This window comes from Eubalaena glacialis, chromosome 7 (assembly GCF_028564815.1).
Source record: "Eubalaena glacialis isolate mEubGla1 chromosome 7, mEubGla1.1.hap2.+ XY, whole genome shotgun sequence".
NCBI lineage: Eukaryota > Metazoa > Chordata > Mammalia > Artiodactyla > Balaenidae > Eubalaena > Eubalaena glacialis.
The window spans coordinates 31,752,018-31,775,084 of record NC_083722.1 but is presented as its reverse complement, the minus strand read 5'-3'; the positions used below and the strand labels follow the sequence as shown (position 1 = coordinate 31,775,084).

The window sequence follows — 23,067 nt, the reverse complement described above, 5'->3', positions numbered from 1 at the left end:
TCCATTAAGCTCAGCAGGAGGAGGAACAGGGCTGACCCTACAGTATCCCGGTATATGCTGAGACTCTCTGGTAATCTCTATTTTCCAGTCCTCTTGTGCTCCAGGAGTGGACATAAGTGGGGGTGGACTCACCCTAAGTTGAGCCAGATGTCCCTGCTCTCCAGGTCCGGGCCCAGCCCAGTCTTGGGGTCACCACCAAAGTAGGAGACCCAGAGCCTGTCCTCAGGGATCCCATAGACCTGAGTCAGCAGTTCCCAGGCCATGCTGCAAGCCTCCTCCTGCAGTGCAAACCCATTGGGAAGAGGAAAATGGGTGGGAAGAAGGCCCCACTGAAGTTCCAATCAAGCCACATGAGTTCAGCCCTCGGCTTAAGACAAAACCATTTCCACTGCCCACGTTGTTTCCAGAACAAGCCATGAGAGTTTTTCCTGCATAGAAAGCTTCCTCCCTCTTCTGAATCCTACTTTCTTTCAAGTCCCACCTTCTCCATGAAATCCTCTATCCACCCTAGCCTGGGATGATTTTTAACTCCTGCACTTTAGTATTGCTGTCTCACCATTTACTCATACAATAATTATTGACCAGCCATTAGGCAGGAGGCATAGTCCTGGCCCTCAAGGAGTTTACAACCCAATCAGGGAAACGAGACACATTCCTATTATACGTGTTCATCTAGCACTTTGCCTCTGTGTCTGGTCTGAAGCCCTCCCTAAGCAGACTCTAAGAGTGGAGACAGGACTAACCTTGACCCCTTTCTTGGCTGACCACTGACCCTTTCCTAACTCCAGGGCTTCCTGGAGACTCACCTTAAAATATACCCCCCGAAAGGCCCAATTGCCGAGCATCTCAAAGAAAGTATGATGGGAAAGGTCTCGGCCCACATCCTCCAGGTCGCTGTGGCGTCCTCCAGCCCTCACACATTTCTGGCTGTTGGCCACACGTCGGAAGCCTGCCATCTCGCTTCGTGGATCCACAGTGCCCAGGAAGATTGGCTTGAACTGGAAACACATGAAGGGCGAGAGAGATATCCCAGACCCTCAGCAAAAGGGAAACGTGGAGGGTGTGGAGAGAGATGGTAGTTCAGAGTGAAGGCTGACCGAGCCCCTGAAAAGCCAGGGGGGCAGATTGGGAGCGTGGGGGCACCCATCTCTGGTGTGTCTGGGCAGACAAGGGGTAAATAAATCATGAAACAGAGACTCTGCTAGTAAAATAAGCAAGGTAAAAGGAGGAAAGTGTTGGTGGCTGGAAGCAGAGCAAGTCTAGAGAGGGTAAGTGGTGCTCAAAGTCAAAAGCTTAGAGAACACCGTCTAGCACATAGCATGTGCTCAACATTTATTTTAATGAATGACTTATCTTTATTTAAAGAACTAATAAATGAAGCCAGACTTCCCCCACGGGACTCCACACCCGCCATTCCTGGACCTAAAACTCAACCTCAACTCAGAAGTTGCCCGGCAGAGCCCTCTCCAAGCCCTAATTTGTGCCCCAATCGCTAAGCCTAACCACGCACAGCCCTCTTTCCCCCAAAAGCTAGGAGCTCCGCCCTTCGCTTCTTTTGCCCAATCCCGCAACGCCTTTCTCTCAGGAAAAAATCACAAACTCCGCCCGGATCAGCGTGGCTCAGCCCCTACCTGGTTCATGCCCGCGTTGACGAAAAGCAAGCTGGGGTCGCCGCGGGGCCTCACGGAAGCGGATGGCACCAGGCGGTGGCCATGGCGGTCCCGAAAGAAGCTCAGGAAGGCGTCCCGCACGGCCGCGGCCTGGGTTGGAGGGGCCTCGGATGAGAACGCCCGACGGCTGGGGCCCCGCCATTGCGGCGACCTTCGAATGGCCCGCCGAAGTCGCCCGGCTGCAGCTGCCACCGACGCCGCCATCTTAACTCGGGGCAATGACTTCACGGGGTCAAAGGGCAGTGCGGAGATAGAAGGTAACTTGAGAAGGAGGCCAGGCGTTTCCTACAGCGACCCCTGGCTACAGGAGGCGTCAAAGCAGCTTCTGCCTCCGGGTGGAGGTGATTGGGAAGGAGGCGCCTGCCAGAGTCCATCTAACACAAGCGGCCTGGAACACAGTAGGCCCTTAATTCATTTGGCATTCAGCAAATATTAATTGAGAGGCTACTGTGTGCGAGGCATTATTTTAGGCGCTTAAGGTACATTAGTAACAAAACTGACAGGGAATTACCTGGTGGTCCAGTGGTTAGGATTCTGGAGCTTTCATTGCTGGGGCGGGGTTGGATCCCTGGTGGGGAAACTAAGATCCCGCAAGCCACAAGGCACAGACAGAAAAAAAAAAAAAAAAAAATTGACAAAAGTCCCTGCCCTTCAGAAATCTATATTATAGCAGTGATAATTATGTTTAATTTTTTCGTTTACATGTTACTTTTATTTTTCTTTATTTTTTATTGAAGTATAGTTGAATTACAGTGTTGTGTTAATTCCTGCTGTACAGCAAAGTGCCTCAGTTATACATATGTATACATTCTTTTTCATATTCTTTTCCGTTGTGGTTTATCACAGGATACTGAATATAGTTCCCTGTGCTATACAGTAGGACCTTGTTGTTTATCCAATTATGTTTATTAATTTTGCAAGGTTACAAATACAGTTGCAGTGAAAAGGTGTGGATTCAACTCTGTGTGGTGTATGTGTGTGTGTGTGTGTGTGTGTGTGTGTGTGTGTGTGTGTTTCCAGGCTGAGGGAAGAAGGCAGAGATGGCCAAGGGAGGTGATATCAGCATTCATTCAAGAGTCATTCAACTAATATTTATTGATACCTACTATGTGTCAGACAGTGTGCTGGGTACTTCCGGGTTCTTTTTGCCCTTGGCATTGGAAATGGCCATTTTGTTCTTAGGGAGTGAAGCAGGCCCTTTGGAGCAGGAGTTTAGCGGAGACACAGAAGCCAAGCAGCATCTGTTCCATTATTAATTGCTTAATAACATTTGGTCTTTTAATGTGCCTGGGGATTAGAGAGACTCCAGGTCGTCAGGGCAGGTCGAAGCTGTTGGATGATAGCTGAAGAGATTCTCTCTCTCTCTCTCTCTCTCTCTCTCTCTCTCTCTCTCTCTCAGCCTCCCAATGCCCTAGGGTTTTGTGTGTTTTGCTTTAGGGTAAGAGAGATACCTGTTCCACCTCCCTTTCTGTCTTACTCTCCATGGTAACAGCTGTGACCATGAGGCCAACACAAGCATTTGTGGGTGGAGCCAGATTCCTCACGGGCTTCTCTTGATACCCTCTGCTCTTGGTGTGGGAAATTAAGCAGGTAGAGAAGAGAATTTGATAAGGTTAAAGCCCAATAGGGGCAGCAGAACTGAGGTCAGTGTGATCACCTCTAAGGCTTCAGCCATCCAGCTGAGCTCTTTTGGCCACCATTCTTTGTGAGTTATGTTTTTCAGGGACTTTGAAGACAGTTTCCTTGGGAAATGTGTAGTCTTTTTTTGGACTTGAGTTTCTATAGTGATAATGAATTCTCGACTTTGTATTCTGACAGAACCCATGGCATCTATCCTGTGATCCTCTGTTTCTTCCCTTTCCCACGTAGATTAAAGGTGGTGTTTTGAAAGTGTGTTTTGCCTGTTGGTTTTTCCAGTATTTTTGGAACAGGAACCTAAAGCCAGATGGGGATTTCTGTGAGATTCATGATCTTGAGACGAGACTGTGGAATTCTTCCCCAAATTGAGATGGGAGTGTTTTGCTAGAGAAATCTAGTAAGGGCCTCTACCCAGTACTGACATCACCTTTTTTTTTTTCCCCTTCAGATTTTGCCCAGAAAGTCTTTGCATTATAGTAGGAACTCCATGTTTTTAGACTATTGTGGATCTAGAGTGGAGCCATGGATTTTTTTTTTTCCAAACAGCTTTAATGAAATATGATTCACATACCATACAATTCACCCACTTAAAGTGCACAATTCAAATGGCTTTTAGTACATTCGCAGAGTTGTTATCTAACTTTTAGAATATTGAGATCATTTTCATCACCTCCAAAAGAAACCCCATACCCTTTAGCTATTAACCCCCAATTCCCGCATCCCTCCCAGCCCTAGGCAATCACTAATTACTTTCTATCTCTAAAGATTTGCCTATTCTGAACATTTCATATAAATTGAATCATACAATATGTGGTCCTATGTGACTGGCTCCTTTCACTTAGCATAATGTTTTCAAGGCTTATCCGTGTTGTAGTATGTATCATGGATTTTTAGAAATGGGTATTTTGGGTTGTTTTCTGTTTGAAGAACGTTTTTTTCCCCCCATCTTGTTATTTTGTCCTTGCCATTAAAAATGATTTTTTTTTTTTTGGAATGTGGTGTCCTCTGGTAAGTCAGTCTCTTCTTTTTGATATTCACCAGTGAAGCAAAGTGGTTCTTCTAGGATTGGGATGTGCTTATTCTGATTTGCCACTGTCATCTGATGAGGAAGTTAAATTTAAGTTCTGCAGTTTCCCAAGATAGATGAATATGGAGACAACTCACCAGAGTGAGAAGTTACTGACCTCAGAACTTCTCTTAGGAGTTCTCATATGTCTTAATAATCATAGAAATTTCGTTTGGGGGTTTAAAATGGAAATGGGGTCTGTCTCCTGGGACCTGTTCAGCAGGGTTTGGGTACTGCCTTCCCTGGGGCTGGAATTGCCCTTATGTTGCTGTCTGACTTACTTATCTTGGCAAGTCCAAGGAGCCCATTCTTTGAGCCTTCTCTTTCCACCTTATTCATAAGAAGTAATGCCTTTACACTGGGAATGGAAATTGGCCTTCCTGATTTCCCCATTGACTTTGAGAGCAGGAACCTGAGGTCAGTGATGCATTCCATCCTGGACGGATGGTCAGAGGAGACACGAGGGGATTTTCACCCTTGCTAAGCATAAGGAACTCGGCTGTGAGAACTTCCGCTTGTAAATCGTAAAGGCTGTTTTTTAGGGTCTAGGTTAAAAGTTCAACCTACAAGAGGTGTTCCTATTTTGATGTATTTATTTATTATTAATTTTTTAATAAATTTATTTTTGGCTACTTTGGGTCTTCATTGCTGTGCGCGGGCTTCTCCCTAGTTGTGGGGAGTGGGGGGTACTCTTTGTTGTGGTGCACGGGCTCTAGGCGCGCGGGTTATGGTAGTTGTGGCACACGGGCTCAGTAGTTGTGGCACACGGGCTTAGTTGCTCCACGGCATGTGGAATCTTCCCAGACCAGGGATCGGCTTCAGGGATGTCCCCTGAATTGGCAGGCAGATTCTTAACCACTGTGCCGCCAGGGAAGCCCCCGATATATTTATTTATGGCTTTGCCATAAATAAAGCAACCCTTTATTGTGAAAGCAACGCTTGTCAAACGTTAATATGCATAGGAATCTCCCGGGATCTTGTTACAAATGCAGACACTGATTCAGTAGGTCTGGGGTGAGGTTGAAATTCTGTATTTCTACCAGGTTCCATGGTGGTGCTGTTGCTGCCTCTCCTCTACCAGGCCAAGGGTATGGTAGAGGACTTGTGGGAAGAGTGTGGACACAGACTTTGGCTTGGGACCAGGCCCTTGGGCTTCGGTGCTCCAGTGATCTCCTCTTTCTCCCGGAGGGGGTGGGTGGAGCCGGGAGCTCCTTGGGCGCATGCGTGCTCGCTCTCCTCCTCCCCACCCGGAGTCTAGGGAGGGTGGAGGTTGCGTCGGCCTGTTGCTAAGAGACGCGAAGGTGGTGAGGACCAGCGGCGGGGGAGGGGAGCGGCGCCCGGCGCTCTCGGGAACCCAGCTAGAGTTGGGAGAGCAGATGGCGGGGCTGGAAGAGGTCGGAGCCTCCTGGGATCGGAAATTCAAGGATTAGTGGACCTTCGAGGGTCGGGTCGCAATGCTCGGGTTTGTCCTTACGCATTTTTAAATGGTTACATTTAAATGGTTATATAAGTACCTACATGATATCCTTGAGTTTGCTTCTTGGCCTGCAAAATCTAAAATACTGTCTGACCCTTTGAAAAAAGTTTGCCAACCCAAGACATTTCTTACCCCAGACTTGGAATCAGCCATTTCCAAAAATCCTGGGTACTTTTAGTGGGAAACCATAGTTCAGAACTACAAACTGGGTGCTGGGGATGCTCATTGCTACTGGTTTAATCATTGTTTCTAGGTTTTTATAGAGGACACAGACAGGGAGAATATATATTTACAGATAAAATGTTCCATTAGAGGGTTTTAAGTAAGGGAGCAACATGATCTGATTTACGCTTTTGAAAGATCTTTCCCCTGGGAGAGAATGAACTATGGGGACAAGAGGGGAAGCAGGAATGCATATTAGGATGTTGTTTTCCAAGAAAGAAGTGATAGGACTGCAGCAGTGGAGACAAGAAGTGGTTGGATTCAGGCTATATGTGGAGATAGAGCTCCCATTTATATATATATATACATATATACACACATACATGCATATGTATATGTATGTAGCTGATGGATAGGATGCAGGGAAAGAGAAAAGACCAATTTCTAAGTTCTGACCTGAAACTAGGTAGGTGGTGTTTCCATTCACTGACCTCAGAAAGCCTGGGGAAGCAGGTCCGTGGAAGGGAAATCAAGAGTTTGTTTTGGACACATTAAGTTTAGACATCCAAGTGGAGATGTCACTCAATGTTGGATATAAAAGTCAGGAGTGCAGAAGCAAGATCAGGGTTATAGCTATAGATTTGGGAGTCACTGGTACATTGGTGGTCCTGGATGAGAGCACCTAGTGGAAGAGCAGGATGGAGGAGAAGAGAGGAGAGTCATGTCCTGGCCTGTATTCTGGGGAGCTGGAAGAAAAGACCCCTGCAGGGAAGCCTGAGAAAGCCATGGGGGTCAGGAGGAAAACTGGAAGAGAAGATGATGTTCAGGTAGGAGGGAGTAGCTGTATCAAGTGCTGCTGAGGGCTGAACAAGATAAGAGCAGAGACCTGATGAATGGATTGGGCAAAGTGGGAGAAGTTTCAGTGGGATGGTTGGACGGAAAGCCCAACTGGAGTGAGAAGGGGAGGTGAGAAGGTGGAGACAGGAAATAGAGACAACTTTGGAGGGATTTTGCAGAAAAAGAGAAGCAGAAAAAAAAAAGTAGAGTCTGGAAGGGGCTATGGGCTCTAGGGAGCATGTTTATTAGGCTGTGCCGGATCTTAGTTGCAGCATGCAAGCTTCTTAGTTGCGGCATGAGGACTTCTTAGTTGCGGCATGCGGACTCTTAGCTGTGAACTCTTAGTTGCAGCATGCATGTGAGATCTAGTTCCCCGACGAGGGAACGAACCCGGGCCCCCTGCATTGGCAGCACAGAGTCTTACCTACTGGACCTCCAGGGAAGTCCCCAGCATATTTATTTTTAAGAACTGCAACATTAAGTCTTGTTTGTATGCAGATGGGTATGATCCAGTATGGAGAAGAAACTGACAAAGCAAGAGAATGAGAGGATCATTTCAGTAGCCAAGTTTTTAAGTACTTGAAGGGATTGAAAAATTCAGTACAAAGTGGAGGGATAGTCTGCAGCCACAGCGAGGACACTCCTTCCATTACAATAAGAGGAGGAGATCTGGATACAAATGCAATAGGTCAGTGGATCTAGGGCTGGGAAGGCAAGGAGGACTCACCTTCAAGCATCTGTTTCCTTAATGAATATGCAGTGAGGTGAAGAGGTGAAATTGCTGTCTTGAAAGAGAGAAGATTTACTAGGGAAGTGCGGTAGGATTAGCTGGGAGCATTGGCTGCTCATTTAAGATTTGAGGTCTTCGATTTAAACTGAGACTGATCAGCACAATGGGATTTTCTCCATCCATGCTTAACCGCTCAGGTGCAAGCACAGAGCGGATGGATTATCGGGTGTAATTAGGGCTGCAGTTCTGCCATCTGAGTGTGATGGAGGGAGGGGGCAAGCATGAGTAAGGGTGTTTGCAGGGAAATGTTTGAAGTCCTGAACCTTGGCCCGTATTTGAATGCTAAGCACTATCCATACAGGCCCTCATCTCATCTAACAGCCTTAGTTAGTATCATGGCTCAAATCTTAAAACTCAAACCTTAAACAAAAACATAATGATAAATATATGTATGTATATATGGCTCCTCCCACCCTCCCTCCTTCGGAAGCTTTGTTGTTTAAGGTGGAGAAAGAGACAAGAGAGTGTTAGCCTATAACATTTTAAAATTATGTTAAAGAGATAGTCACAATAGAGGCCAGAAGACATTGGAAAGTCATCTTTAAAGTGCTGAAAGAAAAAACCTATCAACCCAGAATGCCATATCCAGCATAAATATCTTTTTTTTTTCCTGTTGTGTTTACTTTTTAAAAAAAATTTGTTTTATTTATTTTTGACTGTGTTGGGTCTTTGTTGCTGCGCGCGGGCTTTCTCTAGTTGCAGCGAGCGGGGGCTACTGTTCATTGTGATGTGCAGGCATCTCATTGCGGTGGCTTCTCTTGTTGTGGAGCACGGGCTCTAGGTGTGCAGGCTTCAGTAGTTGTGGCGTGCAGGCTCAGTAGTTGTGGCTCGCGGGCTGTAGAGCACAGGCTCAGTAGTTGTGGTACATGGGCTTAGTTGCTCTGCAGCATGTGGGATCTTCCTGGACCAGGGCTCGAACCCATGTCCCCTGAATTGGCAGGAGGATTATTAACCACTGCGCCACCAGGGAGGCCCTTTTGTTTTTGTTTTTGTTTTTTTGATGGAACAATGCTTTACTTCAGATGAATATCTTTTTTTTTTTTAAATTATTTATTTATTTTTGGCTGTGTTGGGTCTTCGTTTCTGTGCGAGGGCTTTCTCTAGTTGCGGTGAGTGGGGGCCACTCTTCATCGCGGTGCGCGGGCCTCTCACTATCGCGGCCTCTCTTGTTGCGGAGCACAGGCTCCAGACGCGCAGGCTCAGTAGTTGTGGCTCACGGACCCAGTTGCTCCGCGGCACGTGGGATCTTCCCAGACCAGGGCTCGAACCCGTGTCCCCTGCATTGGCAGGCAGACTCTCAACCACTGCGCCACCAGGGAAGCCCAGATGAATATCTTTTAAGGATAAAGACAAAAATGAGAGTGTGGCAATTCCCTGGATGTCCAGTTGTTAGGACTTGACGATTTCACTGCCGGGCTTGGGTTTGATCCTTGGTCGGAGAACTAAGATCCTGCAAGCCGTGCGTCGGGGCCAAAAAACAAACAAAACAAAAACAAAACCAAAAAACTAAGAGAGTTTATTGTCAGCCAGCTGCACCACAAGGAAATTCTTCAGGCTGAAGGGCAGTATTACCAGACGGAAAGTCGAGTCTTCAGGTGAATGGAGAACACTGGGGATGGTGACTGTGAATAAATATCTTTTTCCCTCAGTTTATTTAAAACACATTTAACTGTTTAAAGCAAAGGAATTTTGCAATTGTATAGTTTTTTTTAATTGCTCCTGTTCTTTATGTTATGTAATATATATGACTAAGAATTTTACAGTTGCAAAGTTCTTATATTTTACATGAGGTGGTATAATATTTACTCTAGGTAGACTCTGGGAAGTTAAGGATATATGTCATAATGCCTAGAGTAGTGGTTCTTAAAGTGTGGTACAGACTTTGGGGGTCCCCAAAACACATTCAGGAGGTCTGCAAGGTCCTCCTTTTCCCAACTACGTATGTTTGTAAGGTGTATTTTCTTCATATATGCCAACCCAAACAACGTATCACAGCAGATTGAACACAGAAGTAGATCTGAGCATCCATCTGTCTTTTATTAAGCCAGCCGTTAAAGAGTTGCAAAAATGTAAAACATTGCCTCTCTTCTCAATATATTTTTGAAAATAAATTTTTCATAAAAATATGTTGTTTATGCAAACATGTAATGTTTTCATGTTTATTTTAATTAAAAATAAATAAAATTTTTAGTTTAATTTTATCTATCTATATCTCCCACATAAAAGACCCCTCTTTGGGGGGGTCTTCAATACTTTTTAGGAGTGTAAAGGGGTCCTGAAACCAAAACACTTGAAAATAGCTGCTGTAGAGCAAACACTCAAAAATAATGCAATGAGAAGCACTATTCACAATAGCCAAAAAGTGAAAACAACCCAAATGTCCATCAACAGAAGAATGGCAAAACAAAATGTGGTATATACATCCAATGGAATATTACTCAGGCTTAAAAATGAATGAAGTACTGATACATGCTACAATGTGGATGAACCTCGAAAACATTCTGTTAACTGAAAGAAGCTAAACCAAAAGGCCACATGTTGTATGATTCCATTTATATACAATGTCCAGAATAGGTAAATCCGTAGAGGTAGTGTAGATTGGCAGTAGCCAGGCACTGAGGGAGGGGAGAATAGGTAGTGACTGCTTAATGAGTATGGAGTTTTATTTTGCGATGATGGAAATGTTTTAGAAGTAGGCAGAGGTGATGGTTGCACAACATTGTGAATGTACTAAATGCCACCAAATTGAACATTTTAAAACAGTTAATTTTGTTATGTAAATTTTACCTCAAAAAAAAGGGGACAAAGTATAGTTAAAAAGCCAATAAAGAAGTTAAAATGGAAAAAGAAGATAGGAAAGGAAGAATAGAGGAACAACAAACATATGAGACAGAGAGAAAACAAATAGCAGAATGGTAGACCTAAATCCAACCTTATCAAGAGTTACATCATCGGGACTTCTCTGGTGGCACAGTGGTTAAGACTCCGCGCTCCCAATGCAGGGGGCCCAGTTTTGATACCTGGTCAGGGAACTAGATCCCACATGCATGCTGCAACTTAGTGTTCACATGCCACAACTAACGAGCCTGCCTGCCGCAACTAAGACCCAGTGCAACCAAATAAATAAATAAATATTAAAAAAAAATCACATCATCCCATGACCTAGCAATTCCTCTTCTAGATATTTACCAAAAGAAATGAAAACATGTATTTTCAAAAAGACTTGTACATAGATGTTCATAACAACTTTACTTGGATTAGCCAAGAACTTGAAACCGTCCGGGTGTCCATCAACAGGAAAATTGTGGTATGGTCACGTGATGAAATACAACTTAGCACAGTAAAAGAACAAACTACTGATATATGCAACATGGATAAATCTCAAAAACATGCTGAATGAAAGAAGCGTTCCACAGGGCTTCCCTGGTGGCGCGGTGGTTAAGAATCCACCTGCCAAGGCAGCGGACACGGGTTTGAGCCCTGGTCCGGGAAGATCCCACATGCCACGGAGCAACTAAGCCCGTGTGCCACAACTCCTGAGCCTGTGCTCTAGAGCCCGTGAGCCACAACTACTGAGCCCTCGTGCCACAACTACTGAAGCCTGTATGCCTAGAGCCCATGCTTCTCAACAAGAGAAGCCACCGCAATGAGAAGCCCGCGCACCACAACGAAGAGTAGCCCCTGCTCACTGCAACTAGAGAAAGCCCGCACGCAGCAACGAAGACCCAAAGCAGCCAAAAATAAATAAATAAAATAAATAAAAATAAATAAATAAAATAAATTAGATCAAGATATTTAAAAAAAAGAAAAAAAAAGAAGACTTCCACAGAATATGTACTTCATGAATCCATTTTTACAAAGTTTTAGAACAGGGAAAATAATTTTTTAACCTGATTTTTTTTTTGGTGGTGCTATGAGGCTTGTGGGATCTTAGTTCCCTGACCAGGGATGGAACCCGGCCCCAGGCAGTGAAAGCACCGAGTCCTGACCACTGGACCGCCAGGGAATTCCCTCATCTGATTTTTTAAATCTGATTTTTTAAAAAGTGGTTGCCTCTGAGGGTAGGGGCAGACATAGACTTAGGAAGGACTTGAGGGAACTTTCTGGCATGATGGAAATGTTCTTTCCTCATAGGAGTTGGGTTATGCTATTGTATGCATCTGTCAAAATTCATGTCAAAACATTTCCCAGTATGTAATTTTTCCAGTTTTTTTTTAATGTGGTTAAAAAACACATAAAAATTACCGTCTTAACCATTTTTACATGTACGGTTCAGTGGTATTAAGTATATTCATGTTGTGCAACCATCACCACCATCCATATTCAAAACTCTTCCTCTTACAAAACTGAAACTCTGTACCTGTTAAACAATAATTCCCTGTTCCCCCATTCCCTCCAGCCCCTGGCAACCACCATTCTATTTTCCATCTCTATGATTTTGGCTACTCTAAGTAGCACATATAAATAGAATCATACAGTATTTGTCTTTTTGTGATTGGTTGATTTCACTTAGCATAATGTCCTCAAGATTCATCCACACTGTAGCATAATGTCCTCAAGGTTCATCCACGTTGTAGCATATGTCAGAATTTCCTTCCTTTTAAGGGCTGAGTAATATTACATTGTATGTATAGACCACATTTTGCTTCTCCATTCATCTGTTGATGGATGCTTGGGTTGCTTCCACGTTTTAATTATTGTGAATAATGCTGCTATGAACGTGGGCATACAAATATCTCTTTGTGACCCTGTTTTCACTTCTTCTGGGTATGTACCCAGAAGTGGAATTGCTGGATCATATGGTAGTTCTATTTTTAATTTTTTGAGGAACGACCATACTGTTCTCCACAGTATGGCTGTACCATTTTACATTCCCACCAGGGTCCCCATATCCTTGTCAATACTTGTTATTTTCTGTTTTTCTGATAGTAGCCATCCTAGTGGGTGTGAGGTGTTATCACAGTATTTTTTTTTTTTAACATGGAGCATTTCACAGAATTTGCATGTTGTCCTTGTGCAGTGGCCGTGCTAATTTTCTCTGTTTCATCCCAGTTTTAGTATATGTGCTGCCAAAGATATATTTTACAAACAACAACAACAACTAAACATGCAAGAAGAGTTGAACTATTTTTGTTAACAAGAGTAAGGGTAGAAAATGCTAGGAAAAAAAAAAACCCTAAACAAATACAGAGTCTAGTTGATGATATGCATACTGAAATATTTAGGGGTGAAGTGTCCTGATATTTGCACCTTACTTTGAAATGCACCAAAAATTGGATGCATTGGATTGATGGATGGGATAGATGTGTAATAAGGTGATAAGGCAAATATAGGAAAATGTTAACAATTGTAGAATCTAAGTGGTGTGTATATGAGTGCTTACTGTAAAATTCTTTCAACTTTTCTTTATGTTTGAAATTTTTGTAATAAATCTTTTTTTGGGGATGAAATTTTCTTTGTCTTGGAGAAGTTTTGCTCTGAAGGACTGAGATTCCTTTAGTGAATGTGGGACGCGAAGGGCTGAAAGGACCCCCTTCCGTAATGCCGAGGCCTCAAGGGGAAACTGTGTAGAACCAACTGGCCTGGAATTCGGACCCTGGAGGTATATATGTGTTTTGGGGTGGGAGGGGGAGAGAGTAAAAGGATCAAGGGGACCAGGTATGGAGAGTGGGAAAGAGGGAGGGCAATTAGAATCCACGTTTGAATTTCCATCTGGACAAGGAGATTACATATGTTACTGGTTTTCCTGTTGTTTTAGGCACTTAAAGCTATAGAGAGTCAAGATAGCAATGTGAGCTAGCGGAAGTCAGCTGGCCGATTGGGCAGGATTTCCAAATGACATGATAGTACCAGGGCTTACAGTTTGGTTCTCAGGATTGCAAATCCAGAAACTATAATATCTGGGTAGTTCCCTGGTGGCCTAGTGGTTAGGATTCAAGGCTTTCACTGTGGAGGCACGGGTTCAATCCCTGGTTGGGGAACTGAGATTCTGCAAGGCATGTGGTATGGCCAAAAAGAAAAAAAAAACTGAGTGCCCCAGTGTGCCCGGATCATGCTAGCCCACTTCACAGGCGATTACTACACAAGCCAGAATGAGGAGACATGGAACTGCCAAGTGGATCAGACACTTGAGGCAGATGGCCATTGCATTCTGTCTCCCGTGGGCATGAGAACAAATGTCTTAGAAGCGTCCTTGGTGAGCAGAACAAGGTAGCAAGGGGGAGTGAGTAGGATGATGGCTTAGTGGCTGACATCACTGACCTAGGGTGGCCAGATGCATGCCTGCAAATCCAACTGGAATGTTCACCTGGGCCAAACTTAGCATATACTATCCCCTGGACAGGGCTGGAGACACACTCGTGCATTCTTTTTTTCATTTTTTTTTATTGAATTTGTTACAATACTGCTTCTGTTTTATGTTTTTGGTTTTTTGGCTGCGAGGCATGTGGGATCTTAGCTCCCTAACCAGGGATCAAGCCCACACTCCCTGCATTGGAAGGTGAAGTCTTAACCACTGGACCACCAGGGAAGTCCCAACTCTTGCTTTCTTGACCCTTGGTCTTCTCCTTTCTAGACCCTATGCTTCTAGACTCCATGCATCTTCTATTAACAGATCTTTTCTTCATATGACACAATGGATTAGGTTGTGACATCTCAAGTAATTATCCCATGGCTATTTTCCATGACTTTTTTTAAAATTTAAATTTATTTTATTTTTGGCTGCGTTGGGTCTTTGTTGCTGCGTGTGGGCTTCCTCTAGTTGCAGCAAGCTGGGACTACTCTTCGTTGCAGTGCGCGGGCTTCTCATTGTGGTGGCTTCTCTTGTTGTGGAGCACAGGCTCTAGGCACGCAGGCTTCAGTAGTTGTGGCACACGGGCTCAGTAGTTGTGGTGCACAGGCTTAGTTGCTCCGTGGCATGTGGGATCTTCCTGGACCAGGGCTCGAACCCGTGTCCCCTGCATTGGCAGGCGGATTCTTAACCACTGCACCACCAGGGAAGTCCTTCCATGACTTCTTAACCACACCTTTGCATGCCACCTGTAGCAAGAGTCAGAGGTACATAAAATAACCTGTGGTTGGGGGGCAGGAGGTGCTAAGAAAGTAGAAAAGGTGATGGTAGAGATAAATAACCTGTTAAGTACCCCAGACTATTTAAGTCAGACCCTTTTCAGGATTTCTGATCTCTATGGGTTCTGTTTGGATTTTAATCCTATGAGTTTTTCATGCCTCTCACTTACCCTTCCCAGCTGGTACATGGAACCTTTTTTTTTTTTTTTTAAAGAATGCTTCCTCCTCCTTCCCCTTCATTTTATTTTTTAATTTTTAAAATAAATTTATTTATTGATTGATTGATTTGGCTGCATTGGGTCTTTGTTGCTGCGCGCAGGCTTTTCTCTAGTTGCGTCAAGCGGGGGCTACTCTTTGTTGCGGTGTGCGGGCTTCTCATTGCGGTGGCTTCTCTTGTTGCAGAGCACAGACTCTAGGCACGTGGGCTTCAGGAGTTGTGGCACGTGGGCTCAGCAGTTGTGACTCGCGGGCTCTAGAGCGCAGGCCAGTAGTTGTAGTGCACGGGCTTAGTTGCTCTGCGGCATGTGGGATCTTCCCAGACCAGGGCTTGAACCCATGTCCCCTGCACTGGCAGGCAGATTCTTAACCACTGTGCCACCAGGGAAGTCCTGGAACCATTTCTGATACCTTGGAGAGTGGCATTTTTCTGTGCACTCTGTTCCTACAAATGCATTTTTGGTTTCAGCTAAAGCAAGACTCTACTTACTACTAATGTTGAATCTGATGGGATCTTCTCTCATCATCTCAGCTGCAGCCCCTAGCAGAGCATTCTTTACCTGATTGGCAGAAAGAAAAGTGTACAACATCACTACCTTGGCTAACCGAGGTATTGTAGGTGTTTGTCAAAACTCATGTCAAAACATTTCATGGTGAACAGAAACAGACTCACAGACATAGAAAACAGACTTGTGGTTGCCAAGGGGGAAGGGGAGTGGGGGAGGGATAGATTGGGAGTTTGGGATTAGCAGATGCAACCTAGTATATGTAGAATGGATAAACAACAAGGTCCTACTGTATAGCACAGGGAACTATATTCAATATCCTGTAGTAAACCATAATGGAAAAGAATATGAAAAAGAGTATATATATGTATAATTGAATCATCTTGCTGTATAGCAGAAATTGACACAACATTGTAAATCAACTATACTTCAATTAAAAACATTTTATGGTGTATAATTTTAAAAAAACTAAAGCAATATTGAATCTAGTTGATGATATGCACGCTGAACTGTTTAGGGGTAAAGCGTTCTGATATTTGTAACTGGCTGTGAAATGCATCAGAAATAGGATGAACTTAGAGGTATTCATTTTAGACAGTGGGGAAAAGGACTCAAAACTTGCAGACCATGTATAACAGAGCACCATCACTTAGATACTGATTTTTTTAAAAGTAGTATTTATTACACATTTTTCTAATTTCAGAAGAAGAGCATGTGTATTGTAAAAAAGCTGAAGATTAAGTAGTTTCATTTAAGCGTGGTTGTGAGTGATGGGGTTGTGTCGTGGGCCTGAGATGCTTTGGTGCTGTGAGGGGAGGGAAGGGCAGGTAAGACATATGGAGAGTGTGTCAAGGAGCCCAGCCCTGTGGCTCGGCAGTGTGCTTGACTAGCCAACAGTGCTAACTGGGGGAAGTGTCTGGGTAGCTTTCCCAGGGGCTGCACAATTAAGAATCCATTCTCAAGCCAATCAGCTGTTGATGGGCACTTGGGTTGCTTCCATGTCTTGGCTATTGTAAATACTGCTGCTATGAACATTGGGGTGCATGTATCTTTTTGAATTAGAGTTTTTGTCTTTTAGAAGATGTGGTATGTAGACAATGGAATATTACTCTGCCATAAAAAAGAATGAAACATTGCCATTTGCAGCAACATGGATGGACCTAGAGAATATTATACTTGGTGAAGTAAGTCAGACAGAGAAAGACAAATATTATATGATACCACTTATATGTGGAATCCAAAAAATAATACAAATTAGTCTATATACAAAACAGAAACAGACTCACAGACATAGAAAACAAACTTACGGTTACCAAAGGGGAAAGGGGGGGAGGGATAAATTAGGAGTATGGGATTAACAAACTACTATACCTAAAATAGATAAGCAACAAGGATTTACTGTATAGCATAGGGAACTCTATTCAATATCTTGTAATAATCTATAATGGAAAATAATCTGAAAAAATATATGTATAACTGAAGCACTTTGCTGTATACCTGAAACTAACACAATATTGTAAGTCAACTATCCTTCAATTAAAAAGAAAAAGAATCCATTCTCCTATTAGAGTTGACCAAGGGCAGTTGTTCCTGTGGAGTGTTTTTTCCTTCCTTGAGAGAGTCTGGACTAAAGAAATTCTGTATGTAATGCTATGAAAAGATCTCCAAAAGTGAAAAGAATAGTGTGATTGTATGTTACTACTGTGTACAAAGGATGGAAAAAAACCACACATCCATATTTGCTTGTAGTGCTCTGGAAGGGATATACGTAAGGAAGAACAGTGGTTTCTGCCAGGAGTGGGTGGAGGTGGGGTCTGTCCCAACCAGGGATGCAGTGGGAGGGAGGCTTTCCTTGTATACTTTTTTAGAGTTTTTGATTTTGCAAGCTATGTAAATGCATTTCTTATTGAAAAATGAATAAATAAAATGTAAAAAGAGAGGAAATAGGATAACATGAGACAGTGCTCTCCAGTGCCTTGGAACACATCAAAATGGGAAATGTTAAGGCTTTGGCATTCCCTGATTAATCAGAATTTCAGTTACAAAGACCAGCACTACACTGTGAGAATCAGGGACTCTGTGTCTTCCTAAGTATTCTGCACATGGCTCTGCCATCAAGGTGCATTATTTTGATATTGGTTTTACTTCTCTTTGCTTTTTTATTTATTTTTATTTTTATTTTTTTATTTTGGCCACGCCACGTGGCTTGCAGCATCTCAGTTCCCCGACCAGGGATTGAACAGAGGCCTCGGCAGAGAAAGCACGGAGTCCTAGACACTAGATCACCAGGAAACTCCCCTCTTTGCTTTGTTTGGTATTTTGTGCGTGTATTCTACAGGTAAGTTTGTCATCACCCCCTTCCCCTTTCGCAAAGGTATAGGGGCAGACCCCAGCCTATATGTGCGATTTGGAGATGCAGAAGTGTGTTGGCTTCTAGAACACATGCTGCAAAGGCTGGCATCCTGTGATGGCTGTGCCTCCTGGGAATCAAATCAGCTTACTCGTGAGAGCATCCAAATTCCCTGTGGCTTCCTTCTTTCTTGTCGTTTGGGCTTTTAGGGATGGAGATAGTCACTCTGGCTTTGGTCTACAGACATATGATGAGAAGCCCTTTCTGCAATAAGTATTTAATAAATTAACACAGATTTCCATTATCCCTTCCTGAAATGGGGCCACTGTCTGTCTGTAAGGATGTCTGGAGAGTGGAAAAGTAAACACAGAATTAGGAATCCCAACATTAATGCAATTTGCACTTGCTATCAGCTTACTGCCCTCGTCTTTGAGATGCCATTAAAAATGCATGCAGGATGTGAGTGAGATAAAACATATCAAAATTCAAGCTGATTCCAATTCACATTGACACTCCATTTCTCTGGTCCTCTGGCTTCCAGCGGCTTTAGCCATCTGGGACACAGGCCGGAGCCTGGGAGTGAGGGAAGAGAGCCTCTGAGCAGTGAAGGTGCTGCCGTAAAGCTCAAAAGGCTCAATTCAAAGGAGGGTTTTTGCCACACTCACTTGGTCTGTGGAATCAGTAACTTATTTTATATTAATAATGGTAGCTCTCCCTTACTGGGCATTTACTGTATGCCAGGTAACATGCTTTCTATGTAGTAACTTATTTAATCCTCATAACAACCCAGTGAAATAAATAACTATTAGTATTCCCATTTTACAGATGAAGAAACTGAGAGAGGTTAAGTGACTTGGTTAAGATTACACAGACAGTGAGTGGTAGAGCAGGAATTTGAACCCATGCAACCAGGCTCCAGGGCCTAGCTTATTAACCACCTCTACTCACCTCCCATCTGAGTGTGTGTGTGTGTGTGTGTGTGTGTCTAGCACATATAATTCTAAAAACCTCTGATATTTGGTTTTCTAATTCTCTGCAGTTTAGGGAGTGGGGCCACTAGAAGCAAGCACATGCATAACCTCAGCAGGCAGACTGGTGGGCTGGTGGTGACTGAGGAACAGAGAACCAGTAACCTCAAGCGGTCTGGTCCTTACTAGGAGGCAGTCCTGCACATTTCAACTGTCCTTGCAGGAACCACCAAACACAGTAGAGTAGCATGATTCAATTTATAAAGATGACTGTGGCAGACACTCTAAGCTGTCCCTGATATTCAATTTCCCCTTCTCTATCTTAGTAATAGAACCCTCAGCTTTTCCATGGACCACGCTGCTGGGTCTTATACTGCTAGGTGTGGCCGTGTAGCCCTTGGACCAGGAGCAGAAGTGAGATGTACCAGGTCATACAAGCTCTGCCCTTCTGCCTTTCCTCTCCATGGGCTGGGATACGGTCTCAGGGGACAGGGAAACACCCAGGGATTATAGCAAAAGATGTAAAGAGCTTGGGTCTCCAACTCTGTGGAGTCACCACGGGTGCCCTGGACTGTTCATTCCTGCATTGTTACATGCGAGAGAAACTAACTCTCTTGTTGAAGCTGTTTTAAATCTCTCTTAGAGCAGCCAAACTCACAAGCCGATGGATACACCCAGGGCATCAAGGAAAGGTTACGTTACGTTTGCTGTATTTTGTTAACAAGTCAAGGAAATATTCAAAGCATTTTAGAAAGTGTTACGATAACAAGTCTTGAGGCCTAATGGGAGCAACTTTAATTATTTGGAAACATCCCCAGAAACTTTCGAAATGCTGGCAAAAAAAGAGCATACTCTACTTGGTTGATGTGATAAGGAGAATATGTAAATTCAGTTCAGTTCCACAAATATTTATGGAACAGCTACTTCATGCCAGGCAAGGCCAATAGAGTCCTTGTCCTCAGGGAGCTGACAGTCGGGGTTGGGGGTTGGGGGTTGGGGGGTGTAGGAACACAAACAGATGAGTACATGGATATAAAAAGTGATCAACGCTGGTGGGCACACAGCCTGCCCTGAGTTAGGACATCAAGGAAGACTCTTCATTCGGAAGCTTTGCTGGCCACTGTTCCACCTCTTGGCAGGGTTAGGTTTTCCTTAAAGAGACAAGTACTTGTGTTTTATGGAAGTTAGGGCTGAAAAGCTCATCCAGAGGCCTTGAGAAATGTGACCCATGAAACTGACACCTTGAGTTTCCCCCTTTCTTCTTTCCTTCTTCTTCCAAGCTCCCCCCCATCCATGGGACAGATTCCAGCAAACTTTTAAGTTCTACTTTATTATTATTTATTAAAGTACAGTTGATTTACAATGTTTCAGGTGTGCAACAAAGTGATTCAGTTATATATGTACATATATCTATCTATTCTTTTTCAGTTTCTTTTCCATTATAGGTTATCACAAGATACTGAATATAGTTCCCTGTGCTATATGGCAGGTCCTTGTTTATTTTATATATAATAGTGTGTATCTGTTAATCCCAAATTCCTAATTTATCCCTCCCAGATTCTAGCAAACTTTAGGGTGTTATGGTGCCCTCTTGGGATGTGGGTTAAAAGATACTCCCTAGGATATACCTTCCAGGAATCAGAAGGGTCTTCAGCTGAGTATCTTTTCTTTCATCTTTAAATAGTGGTAAAAGTGGAAGGAGCAGCCAGGAGCCTGAGGAATTAAAACAGTTTCCACAGAAGCATGGTCAGCGCTCTCTCTCTCTCTCTCTCTCTCTCTCTCTCTCTCTCTCTCTGTGTCTCCTTCTCGTCCTCAATGACAGGCTGATAGACGATGGACCAATTATCTCAGTCTGGCTGTCAGTTCTGTGGATGATGATGTTACCCTTCCCCGAGCAGGGGACTTTGGGGATGATAAATTAAAGGTATTAGAAGGCACTTGGCAGACTGAGAGAAAGTAAGTCAGTAATTAATGACTTCAGAGCAGTCTCGCAGAAATATTGATGCCTGAGAGACACTTGATGTTTTCTTTTCCCCAGACAGTATTAACTCCGGAAAAGAGTCCAGATTATGATAGTTAGGGCAGAGGGGTGAGTTGCAGAACACAGAGGAGAAGCAAGGAAACTTGGAGTAGGGCGGTCATGAGAACTGTCTTTCCCTGAATGGTGGTTCAAGGCTGGCTTCCTTGGGGGTCTCACTCCAAACTTTTTGCTGACCTTTCCAGTCTCCAAAGTTAAGACCTGGGCCTGATTTTAGCTGAGCCCTAAGTCAAAGCCAAAATCCAGCAGTTTATGCTCGTGAACTTAAAAAAAATTGCCTATAATTGTATTTTAAGGAAAATTGTTTTCTTTCACACACACACGTACATACACATACATAGACATGTATAAATGTATATACACACATATGTAGACACATATATATATATATCAATATTTTTATTTAACTTTTAACAAGGATTGATCACATTTGTTTTTCATGCAAAACTTTGTGACCAGATTTTTTTAGGGAATTCTCTCCCTGGCAGACCAGTGGTTAGGACTCAGCACTTTCACTGCTAAGGGGCTGGATTCGATCCCTGGTCAGGGAACTAGGATCCCGCAAGCCAAGTGGTGTGGCCAAACCATCCCCCGCAAAAAACAAACAAACAAAAAAACCCAGATTTTTAAAAAAGATACTAAAAATGGAATAAATAAAATACCTAAGCAAAAAGCCCTTGAATTTTCCTGAAATGGAATTTCAATTATAAATGAGAAGGCTTTGATTTATCCTGGATGAATTAATATTGTCCTCTTTGATATAATAGATAAATATATTGAGCGGTAACTGTTTGGCATGCTGCACTAAGTACTTGAATTTTAATCTAATTTCTCCCAGAAAAAAAAAAAAAAGTATAAAATTGCTTCCTGATGTTCTTAGGAGAGAGAACGAAATCCATCGCATAGCCTTAGCAAGCCGTGTGTCCTGAGCTCTGCCTCTCTCTCCTTCATTCTCTGTTGTTTTACCTGATTTCATTGTCTTCACTGCGCTTATTTCTATCTCTCATTCTCATATTTCTCTGCTGTTTAAAAAAGTCATTGAAGGGAATTCCCTGGTGGGCCGGTGGTTAGGACTTGGCGTTTTCACTGCCGTGGCTTGGGTGCGATCCCTGGTCAGGGAACTAAGATCCCACAAGCCGGGCGGTGTGGCCAAAACTAAAAAAAAAAAAAAATATATATATATATATATTATATATATATATATATAAAATATATATATACACATATACACACACACATACATATACATATATATAAAAGTCATTGAAGGGAATTCCCTGGTGGTCCGGTGGTTAGGACTTGGCGTTTTCACTGCCGTGGCTCGGGTGCGATCCCTGGTCAGGGAACTAAGATCCCACAAGCCGGGCGGTGTGGCCAAAATTAAAAAAAAAAAAATGTATATATATATATATATAAAATACATATACACATATACACACACCCACATATACATATATATAAAAGTCATTGAAGATATAGACCATAAACTGGTGGTTAGCAGTGGGGAGGTGGGGGGGGCAATATAGGGGTGGGGCAGTGGAAGATACAAACTATTGGGTATAAGATAGGCTCAAGGATGCACCGTACAACACGGAGAATATAGCCAATATTTTGTAGTAACTGTAAAGTAACCTTTAAAAATTGTGTAAAAAATTAAAAAATATTTAAAAGTCACTGAAGTATAACATAGATGCAGAAAGGTGCACTTAGGTGAACTGCTAGATGGATTTTCCAGTGGTCATGGACTTTAAAAACATTTATTTTTATTGTAAAATATACATTACATAACATCTACCATTTTAACCATTCTCAAATACAGTTACACTGTTTTGCAACCATCACCACCATCTGTCTCCAGAACTTTTTCACCATCCCACGCTGAAACTCTATACCCATTAAAGAACAGCACCCCATCCCCTGACCCCCAGCCCCCGTTACCACCATTCTACTTTCTGTCTCTATAAATTTGACCACTCCAGGGACCTCCTATATGTCCGTGGACTTTCAATATGAAGTGGACTGGCTGTGGCCCTGAGACCAGACACCATGTGTCTCCCATTTCTTTTCATTTGGTGTAAGTTTATTAATGTCCACCTGTGTGATGACAGGCCCCAGCCAACAATGGTGCCTCGAAGACTGTTCTCATGGATTTTTCTCTGATTTTCTGTCGTCACCGTGAGAAACTGCTCTGCAGCTGATGTCTCAGTGTCAGATCACGGCCTCCAGTGTAATAGGAGCTGCCAACTTCGCAGTTAATTTCCCTTGCCCGCCTCAGTAATAA

General features: G+C 43.3%; 1 protein-coding gene, 1 long non-coding RNA gene and 1 other non-coding gene across 4 annotated transcripts in view; 1 reads left to right on the top strand and 2 right to left on the bottom strand.

Moving 5' to 3' along the window:
* Positions 1-1,887, bottom strand: part of AARS2 (alanyl-tRNA synthetase 2, mitochondrial) — a 12,272-nt gene extending 10,385 nt beyond the window's left edge. For both annotated transcript variants that reach the window (XM_061196130.1, XM_061196131.1), the window contains exons 1-3: positions 1,632-1,887; positions 807-998; positions 133-278 (exon numbers count right to left, since the gene is read on the bottom strand). In XM_061196130.1, the coding sequence (XP_061052113.1) occupies positions 133-278; positions 807-998; positions 1,632-1,874 (581 nt within the window). In that variant the 5' untranslated portion in view covers positions 1,875-1,887. The remainder of the gene's footprint in view (positions 1-132; positions 279-806; positions 999-1,631) is intronic.
* On the top strand, positions 1,643-23,067 carry LOC133095170 (uncharacterized). The gene is made up of 3 exons (XR_009701558.1): positions 1,643-1,927; positions 17,643-17,768; positions 22,895-23,067. It is a non-coding gene; the product is annotated as an uncharacterized LOC133095170 (long non-coding RNA).
* LOC133095800 (U6 spliceosomal RNA) lies at positions 12,615-12,719 on the bottom strand. The gene has a single exon (XR_009701663.1). It is a non-coding gene; the product is annotated as a U6 spliceosomal RNA (small nuclear RNA).